The following is a 19,922-nucleotide window of genomic DNA, read 5'->3' as shown; positions in this document are numbered from 1 at the left end:
AGTCTCCATGATAATGAAGCTAATTCGTTATAATAAATATTACATTTAACACACGTATTAAATAGTAAAAATATGTATTTTTAAAATAAAATACTCTTAAGGAAATATGAGAAAGTAGTATTAATTATCAATTCTGGGTGACAGGTACTCAGGTTTTTAAAAAATGGTATCTAGGTATTTACCTGTATTTTTTGTTACTCAAGTTTTAAAAACTAGATGTAAAAATGTTTTATTGGAAAATTGCAAAAATTGACTCAAAAGGAGTACAAATGTCTGAAGAATCTAACAATCTATAGAAGATGCCCCAAAACAGCAGAGAACCATCCACTAAAAACAAAAAACGAAAAACAAAAACAAAAAAACCCCACTAAATCCATCCAATTTCATGGATGAGTTCTACCAAATGTTCCAGAAACAATGTCCTAACTCATCTGGTGAGGACAGCATAATCAAAACAGAGCTAGATTATTAGCATTCCAAATTCAGCAGGATATTAAAAGAAAAATCATCTTGCTTGAGTGAGACTTATAAAAAGTGCCTTCATGATTCAACATTAGGAAGGTAATTTTTATAATATACTACAGTAAAAAATTAAGTGAGAAAAAAATTTTAATCTTAAAGCTCAAAACTTAAAGTTCAATTGATGTTTAAAAAAGTAAAATTTAGTAACCATTATGTATTTTTTCAATTCTTTGCAAACAAGAAATAGAAGAAAACTTTTGAATATAAAGGAAAAAATACTCCCTTTAGTCAAAAGCAATCAAGGATGCCCTGCATCAAGGGCTAACCTATGAAATAAAATAAATTTAAATATTCTAAATAAGAAAGTAAATGTCAGCAGTTGCAGATTACGTAACTGTTTACTTAGAAATTCCAAGAACATTCACCAACAAACAGAAATAACAAGCCCAGATTCGTCTCTCCGCCTCTGGCGCCCCGCCCCCACTGCTCCGCCCCCTATTGCCCCGCCCCCCGCTGTTGGGCCTGCGCGCGGGGAACTTCGGCGCCTGCGCGTGGGACAGAGGGAAGAAACATGGCGGCTCCCAGCTTCCCCACACCGCTGCATGGGCACGTGGGCCGCGGCGCCTTCACCCATGTGTACGAGCCCGCCGAGGATACGTTCCTGCTGCTGGACGCGCTCGAGGCAGCAGCGGCCGAGCTGACCGGGTGCGAGGAGGACGAGGGTCCCCGCGGGAGAGGGCTCGGGCGTCCTGCAGAGGCAGCGGTGGAGGAGAGCCGGGGAAAGAAGGGATGCAGTCTGCCCCGAGAGGAGGCGGTGTCCGCAGACGTGGCGAGCATGGACACAGAACCCTTACAGACCATTTCCCTTTAGATTCCTGTAATGAGCGGGCCGGGGAGCTCTCTACTTTTGCCATCATGTTGCTTTGGTCCCAGGAGCTCCACCGCTCCTTCCTACGCCAGCGCGTGTCTTTTCCACAAGCCCCCGAGAGCAGTGATGTGAGAACACGTTTAAAAACCAAATATCCCGAAAAACGTGGCTTATTAATATAAAATGTTTTCGTCAGTATTAAAAGTTGCGTGTCATTTAATTTACTCACTGTACAAAAAAGCACCCTATAGTAAGGGAAGGGCACAAAATGAAGTGAGGTTGTGGGGTCGTGGCGTGGATAAGTATTTTGAAACCCACTGAACGGCATATTCTGCCCCGAACCACCGGCCGGTTCGCCACGTGTGGCTGCAGAACCCTTGAAACGTGGCTAGTGCGACTGCAGAGCGTCATGTTTCATTACCTTAAAATGTTAAACTAGCTACAGAGCTAGCAGCCTATGGAATTTTCCCTAGCACTTTGTAAATAATAAAATTGACTTGTTGAAGTGCCCCCCCATAAATGTTAAATGACATTAAAAGAATGAATACGTGCATGGTTATTTTTTTAATGAAAGGAATCCGAGTAATTAGATTTATTTCAAGATCAAGACTTGAAGTTGATGATCTCAAGATGAAACCGCAGTCAGGCTTCATAGATCTGTATTTCTGTATTGTGTTTCTCTCTCTTCAACCTGGTCAGGTTTTTCCATCTATAAAGTGCCCCAACGCTTACTAAATCAGCTTTTCATTGTAAACGATGGAACTTTGGGACTTACTGGAATGCAGAACGTAATTTGTCTTTTAGTCTCGATACCCTAGAAAGATTTACAAGCACAAATTGCACTGTAAAGTATGTTGTGAAAGGAGCGGATTTTGTTATAAAGTCAGATTATTTCTGTTCTTGAGATTCTGTTTATGAAAGCATGATAGTTATTTTCAAATAAAAGCCTCCTGATAAGATCTTCCCACATATTAATAAAGTTTTGTCAGATAATGTGGATTGATTCCAAAAATTAGAAGCTGCTAGAGTTTATTTTTGGATAGTTGTTTGAGGCGTTAGTAGCCAGCAAGACCTACATCCCATTAAACCCATTTCTGTGATTGGAGAAAACTAGTGCTTCTGATGCGTATGTAGATTATAGGCAGGGAAGTAAATTTAATTGAAGGTTAAAATAGAGTGTAATAAAGAATTTATTCAAAAGCATTTTAAAATTATACTAATATTATAAGATCAGATTCTGTGAGATTTTCTTAGTTCCGTGTACAGCTGTACAAATAACAAATTTTCTTCCTGCTCTAAATCTATTAAGAGAAAGGGGGAATTTTTTTCCCCCTAGGATATGCTAATGGATTTGTGAATGTTACGTACTTTTAAATGATAGAGAAAACATCATAAATAAATAGTATAATAACTAACCCTATCATTTTAGGGAAGTACTAAACTACTAAACCCCTGTGAGAAGGGTTGATGTTTTTCATATTAATATTTTCAACCCTCAACCTTATTCCATAGTTTTATATAATGTTTTGTAGTAATTAATTGGAAGACGTCTATTTTATGAACTTTAATTACACACCCCAAACAATTCTGAGTTAAACAGTATTACATGAGCACAAAGTGGTTGTCAGAAATTAGTGTGTTTATAAATTTCTTTTGTATTTCCATGTATTTGCAGATGAGTGATGCTGGAGAAATACACATTAAAAGTAGATTGAGCATCATTTTCTGTGATGTATATTTTTATCCTACTCTACTCATTTATTTTATTTTGTTTTTTTAGAGTGGAAATATGCCTTGAAGTTGGATCAGGGTCTGGAGTGGTATCTGCATTCCTAGCCTCTATGATAGGTCCTCAAGCTTTGTACATGTAAGTATAAGTATATCAAATTCATCCACATCTTCCACTAAGAAATTCACTAGGGGTATGACTGCCGGAATGAAATCATTTTTATAAATGAATGGTATATATCTGAAAGGGTCTACTTAAGTGTAGTAAGGACTCAGATTATAAATTATTCTTCCCTAAACATTTTAACTGCATGTCCAAAACTGTTCCATCATACTGCATAATTATAGAAGCAACAAAATAATTTTTAGGATATTTCTAAATTTGAAATTTTTTAGGCAATGATTACCAGAAAAAAATTGAAAATTACTTAATTTTTTCAGAAAATTTGAGAATATGGAAAGTTTAGAAGAAAATAAAAATCATTTCCAATTCTACCACACATGGTCCAAGTGTGTTTCTTTCTTTTTTTCCCATTCCCTATGTTCTTAATATTGTATCATGACTATTTTTCAAAAATTCCTTTTAAATTTCATTTTTGTGGTGGCATAGTATTCATTAGATTCATAATTTAATTTCTTCAGATGTGTATGCATGTATGTGTAGTTTCTACTCTTGCACATTGTATCAATATAACAATCTTTTTCATTAATATAACATCTTGTTTCTTTTTCCTTCACCATTATTAAAGCATTTTCATTTTTTTCTAAATCTGCTTTGTAAAAAAGCTGTGGAACATTTTTAAATTTTTCAGTAATAGGTTGCCTCATGGTCATAAAATACAGTTTTCTTTCTTTTCTGTTTCTAGGTGCACTGATATCAACCCTGAAGCAGCAGCTTGCACTCTGGAGACAGCATACTGTAACAAAGTCCACATTCAGCCAGTAATTACAGACTTGGTGAGCTATTCATCCTTGTCCAATAATACTTAATTTCCTTTTCAAATAAGTTAAGGTTAAGATGATTAGGTCAAAGAAGCTTGAGTGATAAATTAATTAACTTTTAACCACTAAATATTATACCCCATAATTTACAAAGTAAATTCTTAACTGATGTAATTCATCTTGTCCAAAATTCAAAGGAAATTCCTACTGTCTTGGAAGGATCAGTCATCTTTTGGTCAGAAGTGACAGAGAATCCAGTTTAAACTGGCTGAGGTAAAGTGTGTGGCTTCACACACACAGCTGTGCCAGCTGGCCTCAGGAACTCAAATGATATGACAGGCATCTTTTTCTTAGCTCTGAACTTCTCTGTTGGCTCTATGTCTAGGTAGTCTTTTTCTTCTTGGTAAGAAGATACTTGCATGTCTGTTTCTTACTTCTCAGCAAACACCTCCCTTATCCTTCCATGGAAAGAAACTCTTTCTATTTAGTTAGTCTTACAAGCCCCAGAATGAGTGTTGCTTGGATCATCTTGGATCATATGCCATCTCAAAATCTCTCACTGTGGCCAAAGGGGATTGAAATATGCAGATGACTGATTTAGGCCTGAGTCATAGTCCCACCCCGGACAGCTGCATTGGGATAAGCCCAACCCAAGCTAAATTCTCATTCTCATTGAGAATGAGAGGATAGAGAATTTACCCATTAGAGATCAAGGAGATGAAATCAGAAGGAAGAGGGCAATGAGGCCTGGAAGGTAAAAACAACACACCACAATTACAGAACCATCATTTTAAGTGACACATATATTTCCCAGTACCGTTTTCCTTTAATATTTTAATTAGTAAGACTTGGATAATTTTGGATATTTGTTGTTGTTAGAAGTGCTTTTTTGTAAGCAAAGAATCTTAACACCAAGTACCAGATAGGGATAGAAATAAAAATGCTTTCCGTGCTTCGTGATGTGTATTCTTAGTGTTAAGAGTATTTAGCTTTTCTGCTTTTTTAAACTCAGAAGTGATTTTTCAGCTTAGACGGAATTAAGCCAAATATGTAAGAAATTCTTACCTATTAGAACTTGTTACTGCTATTAAAAACTAGATTATCAAGAAAGGTACTCAGGTGATTTACAGGGGATCACCGTGAAGGTTTTGCCCTTTAAAATTTTAACTTATTTCTTTATTGTGTCCATGATTAGTGTTAAATATATGGTTTTGGAATAATAATAAAACTTTAGATAAATAAGAAATTCAGAATATATTTATTTTAACAGAGGTAGAAACTGAGGTGAGGTTCATTTTTTAAAGTCCTGTAACTAAGAGAGTGATAATTACAGAATTTAAGCCCAGACCATTGATTCTAAATCTAGAAGTCTCCCGGCTGTTTCAGGACATGGCTCATGGTAGTCTGTGCCAGTCAACTCTTTCGGTGGTTTGAGGTGATGGTGACCCTGAATGCTGACAAAGAAAGGAGGAAGAAGGAGGCATTAGCACAGATTATGATCCACTTACAAAACTCTGTGTTTGTTTAATATTCAGAACAGTAGGCATAGATGACCACAGCCATGATCAAAATCATTGTTTTAGATAACTCAGCTTACCTGTTTACCAAGCAGTACTTTTATTTTGCTTCTTTTTTAGTTTTAGAAAAAAGACTTTTTTCAGATATGTCATATGGCTTTCCTTACATTCCTAAAACAAACTAAACATAACTTGATCTTTGATTGATTCCGGGTCATTAAGATGAGCCTTAGTTCCTTTTCTGTGCTAGCTGTGATGAGGATTACTCAGGGCTTTCTGCCTTACACTGAGTAGCTAGAGCCTGCAGTGATTTGAGTTTTCATTTCCTCTCCTCTTTGTCTCTTTTCCCTTGCTTTATGTTGTCTTATTTTACTGTTTCCTGTTAGTGGCATTTCTGCTCTCTCTTTCCATGTGCTGTTTGCTAGAATACCAAACAAGTGATTTAGTTAAACTTGTATTTAAGCTAAGAGTTCAGGGGCTCTAAATAAGAGCCTCTCCTATAAATCAAGTACATTTTGCTGTTTGAATTTAAAACTTCTTGTCAGAGGCTATTTTTGCTTACTTCCCCACTTTTAGATCTGTTCTAATGTTCTGAGACCACCCAAAAGCTGAATGTGGATGGAGGGGGGGGTGTGGGATTAGACCTTATATCTCATATTCTCATTTAAATCCATTTCCTTTCTAAACTACATAATTTTCTGTATTTTAATATCAATTTTTTCCTTTATTTAAAATCCATACTGCAATGATTATTAATATATAGTACCTCAGAACCTTTTTTTTTTTAAGATTTTATTTATTTATTTGACAGAGAGATAGAGAGCACAAGTAGGCAGAGCAGCAGACAGAGGGAGGAGAAGCAGGCTCTCCGCTGAGCAGGGAGCCCGACATGGGATTCATTCCCAGGACCTTGGGATCATGACCTGAGCCGAAGGCAGCCTCTTAATGACTGAGCCACCCAGGTGCCCCCACCTCAGAGCCATTATAAACAATTACAAAGCAAATTTTTTTTTAGTTTCCCTTCTCAACATTTCTGGAATATTACCTTCTGGACTTTTTTTTTTCTTTTTTTTTACAATGTGAGAAACTTAATTTCTTTATGTAATTGAAAATTGGTGATTTCAAATATATTTCCTCATGCTGCAGTATCACTACCAAAAGGAACAGCAGATAACTAGTCATCTTACTACTTGCAGACAAAGGTATTCCTGAATCACTTCCCTCAAAAATGTTACTTTTCACTTTTTAAATGAATAGAGAAAGAAGAGGTACCTCCATAACACCTCCTCAAAGATACTGTTCGTGTGTTCTCTTTGAACTTTACAGTTAACAGGCCTATTAAGATGACAAACAGAAATGCTTTTAGAAACCGGGATAAAATGGAAGCAGTAAGGCAGTGTTTCACACTGTGTGTAAATCGCCCAGTGATGTGCCCAGTACTGAGACGGTATGACTGAGTGTTAAATAACTTTGAATCACATGATATAAAAGCTCTTTCCTCTCTAATCCTCCTTCAGCCATTTTGATCACATCTGGGAGAAGGTCTCAGTTTTAACACCTTTTAAACATTTGCAAATGTCTCTTTTTTTTCCTCTCAAAGATTTTATTTATTTTAAATATTTATGAGGTGCCTCGTTAGCCAGTAGTAGCACGTCAGTCTCATATTTACATATTTATGTATTTATTATTTATGTGAAAGACAGACTGTGAGAGAGAGCACAAGCAGGACAGGAGGAGGAGAGGGACAAGCGGGCTCCCTGCTGAGCAGCCCCCCCCACGGTGAGCGGGTGGGGGTGGGGGTGCTTCATGTGAGGCTCCATGTGGGACTCAGTCCCAGGACTCTGGGATCATGACCTGAGCTGAAGGCAGATGCCTAACTGACTGAGCCACCCAGGGGCCCCACCAAATGTCTCTTTAACAAAGAGGCAGAAGGCCTGCATCACTCTCAGACTGGAAGCAGTAACTATAACCATGACATTTTTTTAAATTTATATCCCATTTATTCTTGTAGTCATTTCTGTTTCCAGGAAGTAATACTGGTTTCCCTTTAGAGCAAATTTATTTAACAAAAAAAAAAGGTCCATTTAAAGAAAAATATTTAGTGAATAATGGCAGGTCTCTGTGCCTATATGGGAGAATTTTAAGAATGTTAATAAAATTCCCGAGACTTCGGACCCTGCCTTGAAGTACTTCAGCTATTCCATCTCAAGAAACAGCCTCAGGGGACGCCTGGTTGGCGCGCAGTTGGTTAAGCGCAGTTGCTAGTGACCGACTGATCCACTCTTTTTTTTTTTTTTTTTAAAGATTTTATTTATTTATTTGACAGAGAGAGATCACAGTAGACAGAGAGGCAGGCAGAGAGAGAGAGAGGGAAGCAGGCTCCCCGCTGAGCAGAGAGCCCGATGCGGGACTCAATCCCAGGACCCTGAGATCATGACCCGAGCCGAAGGCAGCGGCTTAACCCACTGAGCCACCCAGGCGCCCCGACTGATCCACTCTTAATTTCAACTCGGGTCCGGATCTCAGCGTCTGTGGGATGGAGCTCCACATCAGGCTCCGTGCTCAGTGGGGAGTCTGCTTCCTCTTCCTCTGCCCTGTTCAGGCATGTGTGCACGCGCTCTTTCTGTCTCTCTCTCAAATAAATAAATCTTAAAAAAAAAGAAAAGAAAAGAAAAGAAACAGCCTCAGAATTAATGGATGAGAGCCTCTACAAAGTGGCAATTGAAGGAAATGGCTTTAGAGGTGATGTCCCATCCACATACGGTGTTTTTACCTTACTGTGCCTGTGACAGCGCAGGGTGGCATGACGAGACCAGGTTCTGTGAGTAGGTATGTAATTCAGTCATCAGAGGAACCAAAGGAATACTTTAAATGGCATTGTGCCCTGAAAGCACTTTGTTCAAAAAGACATTTTTGTTGTGGGTTCACAGAAAATTGCACCCAATGGTTTAAAGATTTACAAAATGCCCAACAACTGAGATTTTCAGTGTTTCTTTTACTTTTTTCAGTCCTCTCTTTGATATCTAATTGTTCCAGCCAATACATTTATTTATATATCTTTATTTTATGAGTAAAGCATATATATATATATGCACATATATGTATATCTATTTTTATACGTATGTATTTTCTCATGTTTTTTGTTATCTCATAAAACATTTCTCTTGGTTACAGAAAATAAATGTTTAAGCTAGAGCAATAGGTTAAAAACATATGTATATCTATATAGAACATAGGAGAGCTTGCTTCCTTATTTAATCTTCAAAAGTGAACCCAAAAGTAAACATATGAGCTGTTGAAAAGCAGAGGCTTTTTGTACATTCGTTTTATGTTCATCCTGATAAATAGTTTAATTTCCTGTTTTTAGGTAAATGCATTTAACCTATATCTGAAGAAAATATAAAAATATTATCTCTGTCTATAATTTTAGTCCTCTAACGCATTTTTCTCTAAAAACATGGGAAGAAAGTATTTTTAAAGATTTATGTATTTATCTATTTTAATTCTGAGTCCAGTTTAAAATTCTGACTATTAAAACATTTAGGTCAAAGGCTTATTACCAAGATTGAAGGAAAAAGTTGATCTTCTGGTGTTTAATCCCCCCTATGTAGTGACTCCACCTGAAGAGGTAAGATGGTAACAAGATTTAATTATTAATATTTTCAGGTATTTTCCTTATAAAATCAAAGGAACTCATTATATGACATTAATCAGCTGCTGATCAATACAGACCGGTCTGATATTACTCATAATTGTCAATAGTCAGGTATGTTGGTAGACACAGGAAAGGAATCTCAAACGAATGGAAATACAGTGACCCATATTCATCCTTAAAATTCCTATCAAAATCAAGCCATATGTTTAAATTTGTGTATGTGTCCCCTTTATCATGAATGGCAAATTTGCAAAACAATATTTTTAATCATCCTTAAATTCATTATAGGAATTCTTTCTGAAAGTCAACAATTTACTCCTTTCACAGGTGTGGGGGCGCTGATTCTTATTTCAGGTAGGGAAAAGAAACATCTTGAAATACATGATTTGGAAAATCTCAATAATGAAGAGGTAAATCATATCTGAATTTAAAGAGAGAATGGTCAAGGTTGACAAAGTTTAATAATGAACTAAGGCCGCTTTCCTTGAACTTTTCATGATCCTGTTTTATTCATCAGTGAATCATGGCAAGGCTGATAAACATTGTCCTCTGCCGAGATGGCAAAGTCTGTGTAGCTGCTATTACTACGAAGGGCAGCTAAGCAACTGAGAACTTCTTGCTCCTCTGACTAGGAACGCCTATGAGAAGGAAAGTCATTGTGATAGGGTTAACAGAGATTGAGGCCAATGCAGCTTAGTACAACTCTTTAGGAAGGGACTGTATGAATAAATCTCAAGAATGATAAAAATGTTTCAGTCCAATAATTTCAGTCCTTGAGATATAATTGAAGAAAATCATTCAAGGGACGCCTCAGTGGCTTAGTCGATTGAGCCTCTGCCTTTGGCTTGGGTTGTGACCCCAGGACTCTGGGATGGAGTCTTGTGTCAAACTCCTTACTCGGTGGCTTCTCCCTCTGCCTCCCGCTACCCCTGCTTGTGCACTCTGTCTTGCTGTCTTTCTCTCTCACAAATAAATAAGTAAATCTTTAAAAAAAAGGGGGGGGGCACCTGGGTGGCTCAGTGGGTTAAAACCTCTGCCTTTGGCTCAGGTCATGATCCCAGGATCCTGGGATGGAGCCACGCATGGAGCTTTCTGCTCAGCAGGGAGCCTGCTTCCTCCTCTCTCTGCCTGCTTCTCTGCCTACTTGTGATCTCTCTCTCTCTCTCTGTCAAATAAATAAAAAATATATTTAAAAAAAAAAAAGAAGAAAGAAAGAAAAGATAATTCAACAGTAGAATAAAAGTTGATGTTCATAAAAATATGCTTATTGCATGTTTATTTATGATGGCAAATAATATGAACCTATATATGTACAGAGGAAATGCAGTTAAGTAAATCATGGTCTATCAGATCTGTAAACTTCTGGCGAGACTAGTGAATGAAGAGGAGAGTCTGGGAACATGGGGACACGAATGGGCTTCCTTTCTCCCGCATTTCCACTACTAAGCTGCGTACTTGCTTCTGCTGAGTTGCTGGAACACGGAGATGATTGAGAGGAGGCAGGACCTCTGCTCTTTCACAGTCCCAACAGCGAGAGTGAGTGTCATAATTCCCATGAGCTGAGCAGTTAGCTGGACAGCAGAATCGAAGTGTAGGACAATGAAGACTTCCTTGAGCTTTAAAAACATGTTTTACAAAATAAAACATCAGGAAATGAATTAAAAGAGGATCTGGTCTCTGTCAAGACCTAATCAGTGTTCTGGAAATCCGATGAAAGATTATAGTGCACAGCGCATGAAAATAAAAAGAAGGAAATTATGAAGGCAAAAGATAAGAGACTTAGGGTTTAGATCCAGGAGACATAATATAAAAATAATGGGAGTTTGTGCATCTAAACAATTGTGGCTGTACTTACTGGTATATCTAGAAACAGGAGCTGAGGCACTTCTAGTGTGTGCCAAGGATCAAGAGCAGGCCCAGCAAGGCTCAGGTAGCAGGCAAGCAGCAGACCACCAAACATGACTCCTCCCTGGAAAGATGGAAACACTCCTTCTGTGGTCTGTAAGAATCTGCTTGAGCCAAGAGATCTCCCTGTAGGGTCATTTCTAATTCAAGCAGATAAACCTGGCTGAGCATCCCTGGGGAGGCATATAAACAGGGTCTAGCACAGAGGGGTCCTAGTTGAGAAGAACGAGAGACAGGCTTATCACCATCCAGTGTGTCTGTCCACAGACCATTTTACCTGATGAAACATCCATAGAATGGGCTGCACCAAAATACAAGGGTAAACCAAGGAAAAGGAAGACAAGAGCCCCAGAAAAAGAAGTAATTCTAGGAATGCCAGGAAAGAGAAGTCTCTAGGAGGAAAGTCTTGACAGAAAACAGAACTGATAAGTTTCCTAACATAATTGGTGGAAAATTGTATCAGGACATTTATGATAGATAGGGGAATAATTTAAATTAGATGTGAAAAGGGGCGCGTGGGTGGCTCAGTTGCTTAAGTGTCCAACTCTTGGTTTCGGCTCGGGTCCTGATGTCATGGGTGGTGCAGTCAGGCCCGCATGGGACTTAGCGCTCAGCAGGAGGCTGCTTGGATATTATCTCCCTCTGCCCCTTCTCGGCTCCATTGCTGTCTCTCTAAAACAAATAAATGAATCTTTTAAAAAACTTAGAGGCAAAAAAATTTTAGCAAATGAATGCATCAGGTGCTCATCAATAGCTACATAAGATAGGATACTTTTGCATTATAAAATCTTAGGCCGCCATTAAAAGAGTAAATCAGAACCATACCTGATCATATGAAGAGCTCATCTGAAGGTATTGTTGATTGAGAAAAGCAAGATAATTGGGTAAAAATACAGAATATAATTCTGTCTTTGTAAAACATGGACAAAAAAGAAAAAACTCTGTGTGTGCGTGCGTGTGTGTGTGTATCTTTGTGTGTGTGAGAAAGGGAGAGAGAGAGATCGGGAAGGAGCAGACAAGCAAAACAGTAAAAAGGGAAAGTGCAGTTTTTTTTTAAAGCAGGTATAATGAATGTATTTCTCTTATTGATAAAATAGTATAGGTATAAAGAAATTTAAATTAATGAAGAAATGTATACCATTTAAATGAATAAAAACAATAAGCATGGGGACACCTGGGTGGCTCAGTTGGTTAAGCAGCTGCCTTTGGCTCAGGTCATGATCCCAAGGTCCTGGGATCGAATCCCGCAGCGGGCTCCTTGCTCGGCAGGGAGCCTGCTTCTCTCGCTGCCTCTGTCTGCCTCTCTGCCTGCTTGTGTGTGCTCTCTCTCTCTATCTCTGGCAAATAAATAAAATCTTTAAAAAAAAAAAAACAGTAAGCATGATTGTATACAATTAATTTAAACTAACCTATGGACAAAACCAGTGAAAGATATAGGAAGAAAATAATTGTTAGGATTAAAATAGTATTTGAATGGTTTCTTCAAAATATTCTCTAGTTTTGAAAACAATATACAATGATAAAAATCTAAAAATTTTTAAGACCTCATGAAATCTCATGGGTTTTGCTTTTATGATATAATTAGATTGTTACATGAAGAAATGCTTTGGTGAGCCTTTATGTATTAAATGGGTTCCCTAAAAAGGTCTGTACAATTCATACTCTAATCTAGAAGAAAGCCAGATTGAGCGGGACATGTTGAAACTAACTTCCTGCAAAGTAGATCTCTTATAATGTAAGAGCTCCCTTTTAGTTTCTTCCTGATTCTTCTGTAGTAAGTATAAGAATCACTTAATGTCTATCAATATAAACACTGCATAAATAGTAACAACTACTACTAAGCACTTGGTATGGGCAGAGCAGTGTTTTCAAACTTCAAATATAGTTCCTCCATGATTCTAGCAATGGAAGAAATTAATTTGTTATCATTTTTCTACTTTTACAGTTGAAACTATTGCTTTTCTGATTTTACAGATAAGGGAGAAAACTAATTCACAAAAATGACAAACTTACATAAGGTCACAGGGCTAGGAAATGGTGGGGCTCAGATTCAACTTTTCTGCCTCATGGACAGCAGTAAAATCAAAGTATATACTTGTTTGGTGAATGTTACTTGTCAGAAAGATTCTGTGTGTGATTCTAAATGTAACTTGAATCAAAACAAAACAGTCTTTTCTAAATGGTCACAGGTAGGAAGTCATGGAGTAGAAGCAGCTTGGGCTGGTGGCAGAAATGGTCGGGAAGTCATGGACCGATTCTTCCCACTGGCTGCAGATCTCCTGTCACCAAGAGGATTCTTCTATCTAGTTACCATCAAAGAAAACAATCCAGGTAATCCAGACCAGTTTATCTTTAACCACTTACTTTAAAGTACTTTAAAGATAAACCACCAGTTTATCATTAACCACTTTGCTGAAAGCAAAACTTAGTAATGTTAAAGACTATAAAGTAACCTGAAATACTATAAATAGAATCACTGACAACGGCTCACAACAAACATAACACTCATATTGAAAGAAGAGAGAGATTTTTAAGATGTAGTTTTTTCTTGTTTTAGAAAGTACAGTTTTTTTAAGGGGGGGGAGGACAGATTTTCCCCTAGTTGATAAGCTCATAATTCAAACACACAATCTGTAATACCCTCATTTAACACCTCACCCTGAGTATTACGGATTTTCGCTCCACATGGCGGTCTTCTCCCTCCACATTGTAGTCTTCGTGCCCTTAACAATTCTGCTACGGACTCTTCAGTTTGTGTGAGGTTTTGTCATGGATATGGCTCATGGGATGGATTTTTAGATCTCGGTTTCCAGATGACTCCATACCTAAATTGACTGTAATCTTTCTTCTCTTTCACTACAGAAGTTTGATTTTCATCTTATACCTTACATCCTTAGCCCTTCAAATCACATCATGATTACTAAGTTTTCCTTTGTTTATAACTCCATTTTCTTAATTCAGTCTTTTTACTCTGACTTACTTACAAAAGGGAAGGTGTTGCTTTTTCAATATCCCTGAAAGAAATAAGCTACTTCATTTACTTGCACTGTTTAGTGTCACTGTACAATTTGCCCTACTTTCATTGACTTTTTTCATCCCAGAGGAAGTGTGGAAGGCCAGGATGAGAGTGAAGTAACTAAACTAATTATTTGCTATAACGACAAATGTAATTAATGTTTGAATCCAGAGTAGCCACCGCTGCATAGCAAGGCAGTTCAGTCTGATTAGAGTTCTCCATGATACCTTGAAAATGCAGGTGCTTCCATTTGACCAAAGTCCGTCTCAATAGAAATTTACTTGGTATACATTATTTTCTCAGATGAGTAGAATTTGTAAATAGTCTGCATTTACAGTCATACTGTTTAATGATCATACACTCTTCACCAGATGATTTTGATTTTACCTTTTGTATTAATTTTTATTCTAGAAGAAATTTTGGAAGCAATGTCAACAAGAGGTCTACGAGGAACTATTGCACTTTCCAGGCAAGCAGGCCAAGAACTCCTCTCAGTCCTGAAGTTCACCAAGTCCTGACTTACAGTGTGTGCTGTGTATTATGCTGGATATGTACATATTGATAATATTTATTATATTGAATATATATATGAATATATAGAGAGGGAGAAGCTGAATGTATTTGGCATATTTTGAAACTGAAGTCATTTCTTGGTTAACAAGTGAAATTGTCAGGTTTTATAGAAAAAGGTGAGAAGAGGGGCACCTGGGTGGCTCTGGATTAAGCCGGCTCAGATCATGATCTCAGGATCCCGGGATCAAGCCCCGAAATGGGCTCTCTGCTCAGCAGGGAGCCTACTTCCGCCTCTCTGCTTGCCTCTCTGCCTCCTTGTGACCTCTCTGTGTCAAATAAATAAATAAAATCTTTTTGAAAGAAAGAGGTGGGAAGAACACAGCATAGGTAGGTAGGTAATCACTCCTATGGAAATAGTTGCGTAAGTGCTAGTAAATGCATATATGATATATATTATTTGCATTTTATGTATAAAATCTGAACAGGAGTGATATATCCAGCCACTAAACATGAGTCAGGTCTGAAGGTGTTCCTAATATACCATTAAGTGAAAAAAAACATTACGGAACAGTTTAATACTGTTGTATACATGTGTGTATAAATTTGAAACCCAGCAGAGGGTATGTGTGTATGTGAACATAGGGTCTTCTCAGACGATACATGGCAGGAGGGAACAGGGGATTTGCTCTTTATGGTACCATTTGCACAATGATAACATAGGACTTGTTTATTTGTAAAATGTTTTCATTTAAAAATTATTTTTAATTTACTTTCAGTTGCTCGTTGTCTCCATTCTATCGCTGTTATTTAGAATGCCTTCTGCCTCCATGTTTCTCCCTGGTCAGAGTTTTTTCCTGGCTTTTATCCTTTATCATATATTTCTGTTTTCTTCTTGCCTATATGTGTAGGGTCAAAGTGAGCAGAATCTAGAATTTATTTTTAACTGGGCTAGGAGTGCCTGGGTGGCTCAGTTGTTGAGTGTCTGCTTTGGGCTCAGTTCATGATCCCAGGATTCTGGGATCGAGCCCCAGATCCCCCATATCAAGCTCTCTGCTGGGTGGGCAGCCTGCTTCTCCTTCTCCCACTCCCCTCTCTTGCTGTCTCTCTTTCTGTCAAATAAATAAATAAAATCTAAAAAAAAGAAGAAGAAGAAAACAAAAATAACAATAATAACTGGGCCACAGAATCGATTGGAGAAGCTTTTGAAAATTATAAGTTCCTAAGCCTGACCGTAGACCCATGAACTCCTCTGCTGAACAGACCAAAAAATGGCATCTTTTATTTATTTGTTTATTTTTAAAGATTTTATTTATTTGACACAGAGAGAGAAATCACAAGTAGGCAGAGAGGCAGGCAGAGAGAAAGAGGGGAGGAAGCAGGCTCCTTGCGGAGCAGAGAGCCCGACGTGGGGCTCTATCCCAGGACCCTGGCATCATGACCTGAGCTGAAAGCAGAGGCCTCAGAGCCTCGAGAAGATAATTAAGGTTCAAGGAGGTCATCAGGGTGGGCCCTGACCCAGTCTGACCAGCCTCCTTACAAGAAGAGATGAGAGCATACGGAGACACCAGGGATGTCTGCACACAGAAGGAAACCACATGAGACGCGTTTCTGCATGGCCTACTTCCCTCTGTGATGTGATTTTGGAGTTAGCATCGGAGCCTTCCTTGATGTACGTATCCGCTGTATGTTACATTACCTTCTGCCAGTGGGCATGTGGGTATGTGCTGTGCCTGCCCATGCGTCTCCAGTGCTAAAATACCAGCTGCACCCTGTATTGGCTGATGTCAGAAAGCGACCCAGACTCTCTGGCCAGGTTTCCTTACCTATAAAAAGGAGCCCCTCACAATACTCACCTGGAAGAGCCTTAAGACCAGTAAGTGAGAGAAGCCTCACAAAGTGCTGGGCACAGGGCTTCACAGGGAGTAAGTGCTAAACAAAGGATAAGTAGGGGAGGAGGAGGGAGAGGCCGTGGGGATGAGGTGGGGAGGAGGAAGAGGAGGGCCAAGTGCACCTTCAGCTATGGGAAGGCAGCTCTACAAGCCAAGGGGAGAGACTGCAGAAGAAACCCAGCCTGCTGACGCTTTGCACTTGGACTTCAGCCTCCAAAATTGTGAGAAAATAAATTCACGCTGTTGAAGCCACCCAGCCTGTGGTATTTGTCATAGTGGCCCCAGCAGACTAATAACAGTAATTAAAGACAGGGAAATACCTGCGTTCTGCAAATGAGAAAGCAGTACTAGGTGAAAAGTGGATGAGGTGTGCTGGTGAGCGGTAACGGTGGCCTGGAGCCTGCAGGGCGAGAGGTGCAGATCCAGCTCTCTTTGTGGTAGGAAAGAACTATTAAATTCACGAAGAAAGAGGACCTGTAAAACCACATCATTTGATCATTTGGCCTGAGGGAAACAGCAAAACTAACTTTATTATAACTTGAATGAAAAGAAAAATAGTAATAATCTGTTACTATTATAAATTGTGCTACCCTCTGTTGTAGGATTTTAATTCAGCCTATCTGTGTGAGGTAGCAACATTAACATGAAAAAATTAACATTAAAATTATCTAAACTATTGATCACCGAGAAGCTACAATCAATGAGTGCAGAAAAAAAAAAAGATACCTAAGGGATATAAAGAGTGGAATTGTTATATTCAGATTGTAGAATGTTTGATATGTTTAAAGAATTAACATAAAGCTCACAAAAAGATACTGTTTGGAAAGAACAAATTGAAGTGGACTTTTAAAAATGAGAAATAGAGATATGGAAATGCATTAGTGTTAATTTGTGCTTACCAAAAAGAAAAAAAAGAAGCAAGCAAAAAAACTACAGTGTATTTTAAAACATAGGAGTGATAATATTCCATTCCAAAATTTAGTTGTAGTTCTTTTTTTTTTTCCCTTTTCCCTCATACTGGGAAGAATAAGAAATACAAATTAAAATAGGACTGGAAAAAAAGAGAAAAATTCTGACAGCACTGAAAAAACTCAGGAAAAGAGTGAGAGAAATACAACCATGCCAAGATCCCTTATGATAACATGCAAATCATTCTATGTGTAGATGTAGTATGTGATTCATACACCAAAATGACTTTGTGTATAAAATAACAATACATACCAATGCCTATATCCATTGTTTTCATTTTTCTTTTTATGTAAACTTTGTATTGAGGTGGAACATACCTGATAGACTGTATATATCATAGGTGTCTAGCTTGATGGATTTTTATGAAGTCAACATCCATTTAGGCTACACCAAATCAAGAAGTACAACATTACCAGCATTCCAGAAGCTCCTTCAGATTCCCTTCCTAATCATCACCTCTCACTCACCAAGGGAAACCACTGCCTGGCTGTTCATATTAGTTTTTTATTCCTGGGTAGCTAACGGCTCTAACTTTATTGGTATTAGCACAAATTTGTGGTCTCACAGTCTCTGGGTCAGGAGTGTGGGTATAGTAAGCTGGATTCTCTGCCTAGAATCGCACCAGACTGTAATAAAGGTGTTGGTCATGACTGTGATCTCGTCTGGGGCTCAGGATCCTTTTTCATGTGGTCATGGGACTAAAGTCACTGTTTTCTAGCTGTTGGCTGGGGGTAATTCTCACCTTCTTCAGGCCTTTCTTGGGTTGTTGTGCCATGATCACCTCCACAGTTCAGAAAATGGTCCCTTGCTTCTCTGTGGCCAGCAGGAGGATTTCTCTACCTTCAAATTGACAGTGAGGGCCTAGAATCTTTTTGAAAGGGCTCATCTGATTAGGTCAAGTTCACCCAGTATAATCTTCCTTTTAACTAATTAATCCAAACTCAACTGATTAGGAACCTTAATTACAACTGCAAAGTTTCTTTACCATTGCCATTTAATGTAACCTAATTACAGAGAAATCAAGTTATTCAAAGTCCTACCCATAGTCAAAGGATAGGGGTGACACAGTGCATGTACAGCAGTAGGAGTGAGCCTTGCCGGCTGTCTTAGGATTCTGCCACATTCCTTATACTACAGCTCTGGTCTTCCTACTTTGAACCTGTATTAATGAATCATATGATATATACTCTGGTGTCTAGATTCTTTCATTCAATAGTGTTTTTATGAGGTTCTTCCATGGACTTGTGTACAGCAATGACTTACTCATTTTCACTTTTGTATATTCTCATTTCCATTGTATGAATATATCAAAATGTATTCATTCGACTGTTGAACATTTGGATTGCTTCTAATTTTGTATCACTGTGACCACATTTGTATCTTTCAGCAAACATATGCATTTGTGATAAATACATACCTACCAGTAATCTTCAGCTTTAATAAAAACAGGTTTCCCAAAAGTCCCTTAAAAAAATGAGAAACAGAATTCTTAAAATCAAAACCCACAATGGACAGGGTAAACAGATGGAAGGAGAATTAATGACTGAAAAAAATCATTGAGTGTTGCCCAAAGGGATAAAAGGAAAATAGGAAGGAACAGTAAGGATTATGAAGGTTAAAACTAACAAAAGTCCCAAAAAGAATGTAAGAAAGGCAGTACTTGGAGAGATAAAGGCTAATATTTTTCCAGAATCGACTTTTAAAACAGAAGATAGATTCTGGAAGCACAAACAAAATAAAGGGGAATCCACGCCTAGATATAGTAGTGACATTGCAAAACATCAAAGGCAAAGAGATCTAAAAAGATAAAGGGAAGGAACAACTCACTGTTAAGCAGGGGTTGGCAAACTGAAATATTGGAGCATGGCCCTGGCCGTTCATTCATGTATTGTGTGTGGCTGCTTTGGCCTACAGAGGCAGAGTTGAGTAGTTGAGCTTAGACCACAGAAACCACGTGGCCCACAAAACACAAAATATTTCCCATTTGTCCCTTTAATATGTTTGCCAACACTGCTATAAAGGAACTATAATTAAAGTAACAACAGATTTCTTAAACAGCAACAGAGGAAGCCAAAAGCTCTTGGAACAATACCCTCACGACAAAGGAAGCCAGAAGCTAGTGGAGGAACATCCTCGAAGTGTTGGGAGTAATGGTCACTGTGCTGTGTTCCAACAGAACTCTTGACAAGTAAGGTTTTCAGAATAGATAAAAATGAGGGAGTTTACCAACCAGAGATCAACAATAAATGAAGTTCTAAAAGGTGTATTTCAGGGGAGTCTCTGTGGCTCAGTAAGTTAAGCTTCTGCCTTTGGCTCAGGTCAGGATCTCAGGGTTCTGCAATTGAGCCCCGCATTGGGCTCTCTGCTCAGCAGGGAGTCTGGTTCTCTCTCTCCTCTGTCCCTCCCCCTGCCTGTGCTTTTGCACTCTATCTCATCAAATAAATAAATAAAATCTTTA

The 19,922-nt window shown here is 38.3% G+C and overlaps 1 protein-coding gene across 2 annotated transcripts; it reads left to right on the top strand.

Annotated features, from left to right (window-relative positions):
- Window positions 1–992: 992 nt before the first annotated feature.
- Window positions 993–15,375, top strand: N6AMT1 (N-6 adenine-specific DNA methyltransferase 1). Of its 2 annotated transcripts, XM_004757450.3 has the most exons (6): window positions 994–1,167; window positions 3,111–3,197; window positions 3,925–4,015; window positions 9,062–9,145; window positions 13,267–13,408; window positions 14,505–15,375. In XM_004757450.3, the coding sequence occupies exons 1-6, from the start codon at window positions 1,034–1,036 to the stop codon at window positions 14,609–14,611; spliced, it is 645 nt and encodes a 214-aa protein (XP_004757507.1). In that variant the 5' UTR covers window positions 994–1,033; the 3' UTR covers window positions 14,612–15,375. The 2 variants fall into 2 exon arrangements, with proteins under 2 accessions (XP_004757508.1, XP_004757507.1); XM_004757451.3 differs by lacking the exon at window positions 9,062–9,145 and having other exon boundaries at window positions 993–1,167.
- The last annotated feature ends 4,547 nt before the right edge of the window (window positions 15,376–19,922 follow it).

Source organism: Mustela putorius, unplaced genomic scaffold (genome assembly GCF_011764305.1).
Source record: "Mustela putorius furo isolate JIRA1106 unplaced genomic scaffold, ASM1176430v1.1 tig00000832_pilon_pilon_pilon, whole genome shotgun sequence".
Lineage (NCBI taxonomy): Eukaryota > Metazoa > Chordata > Mammalia > Carnivora > Mustelidae > Mustela > Mustela putorius.
Note: the sequence above shows the minus strand (reverse complement) of the source record. Positions and strands in the feature narration are given on the sequence as shown.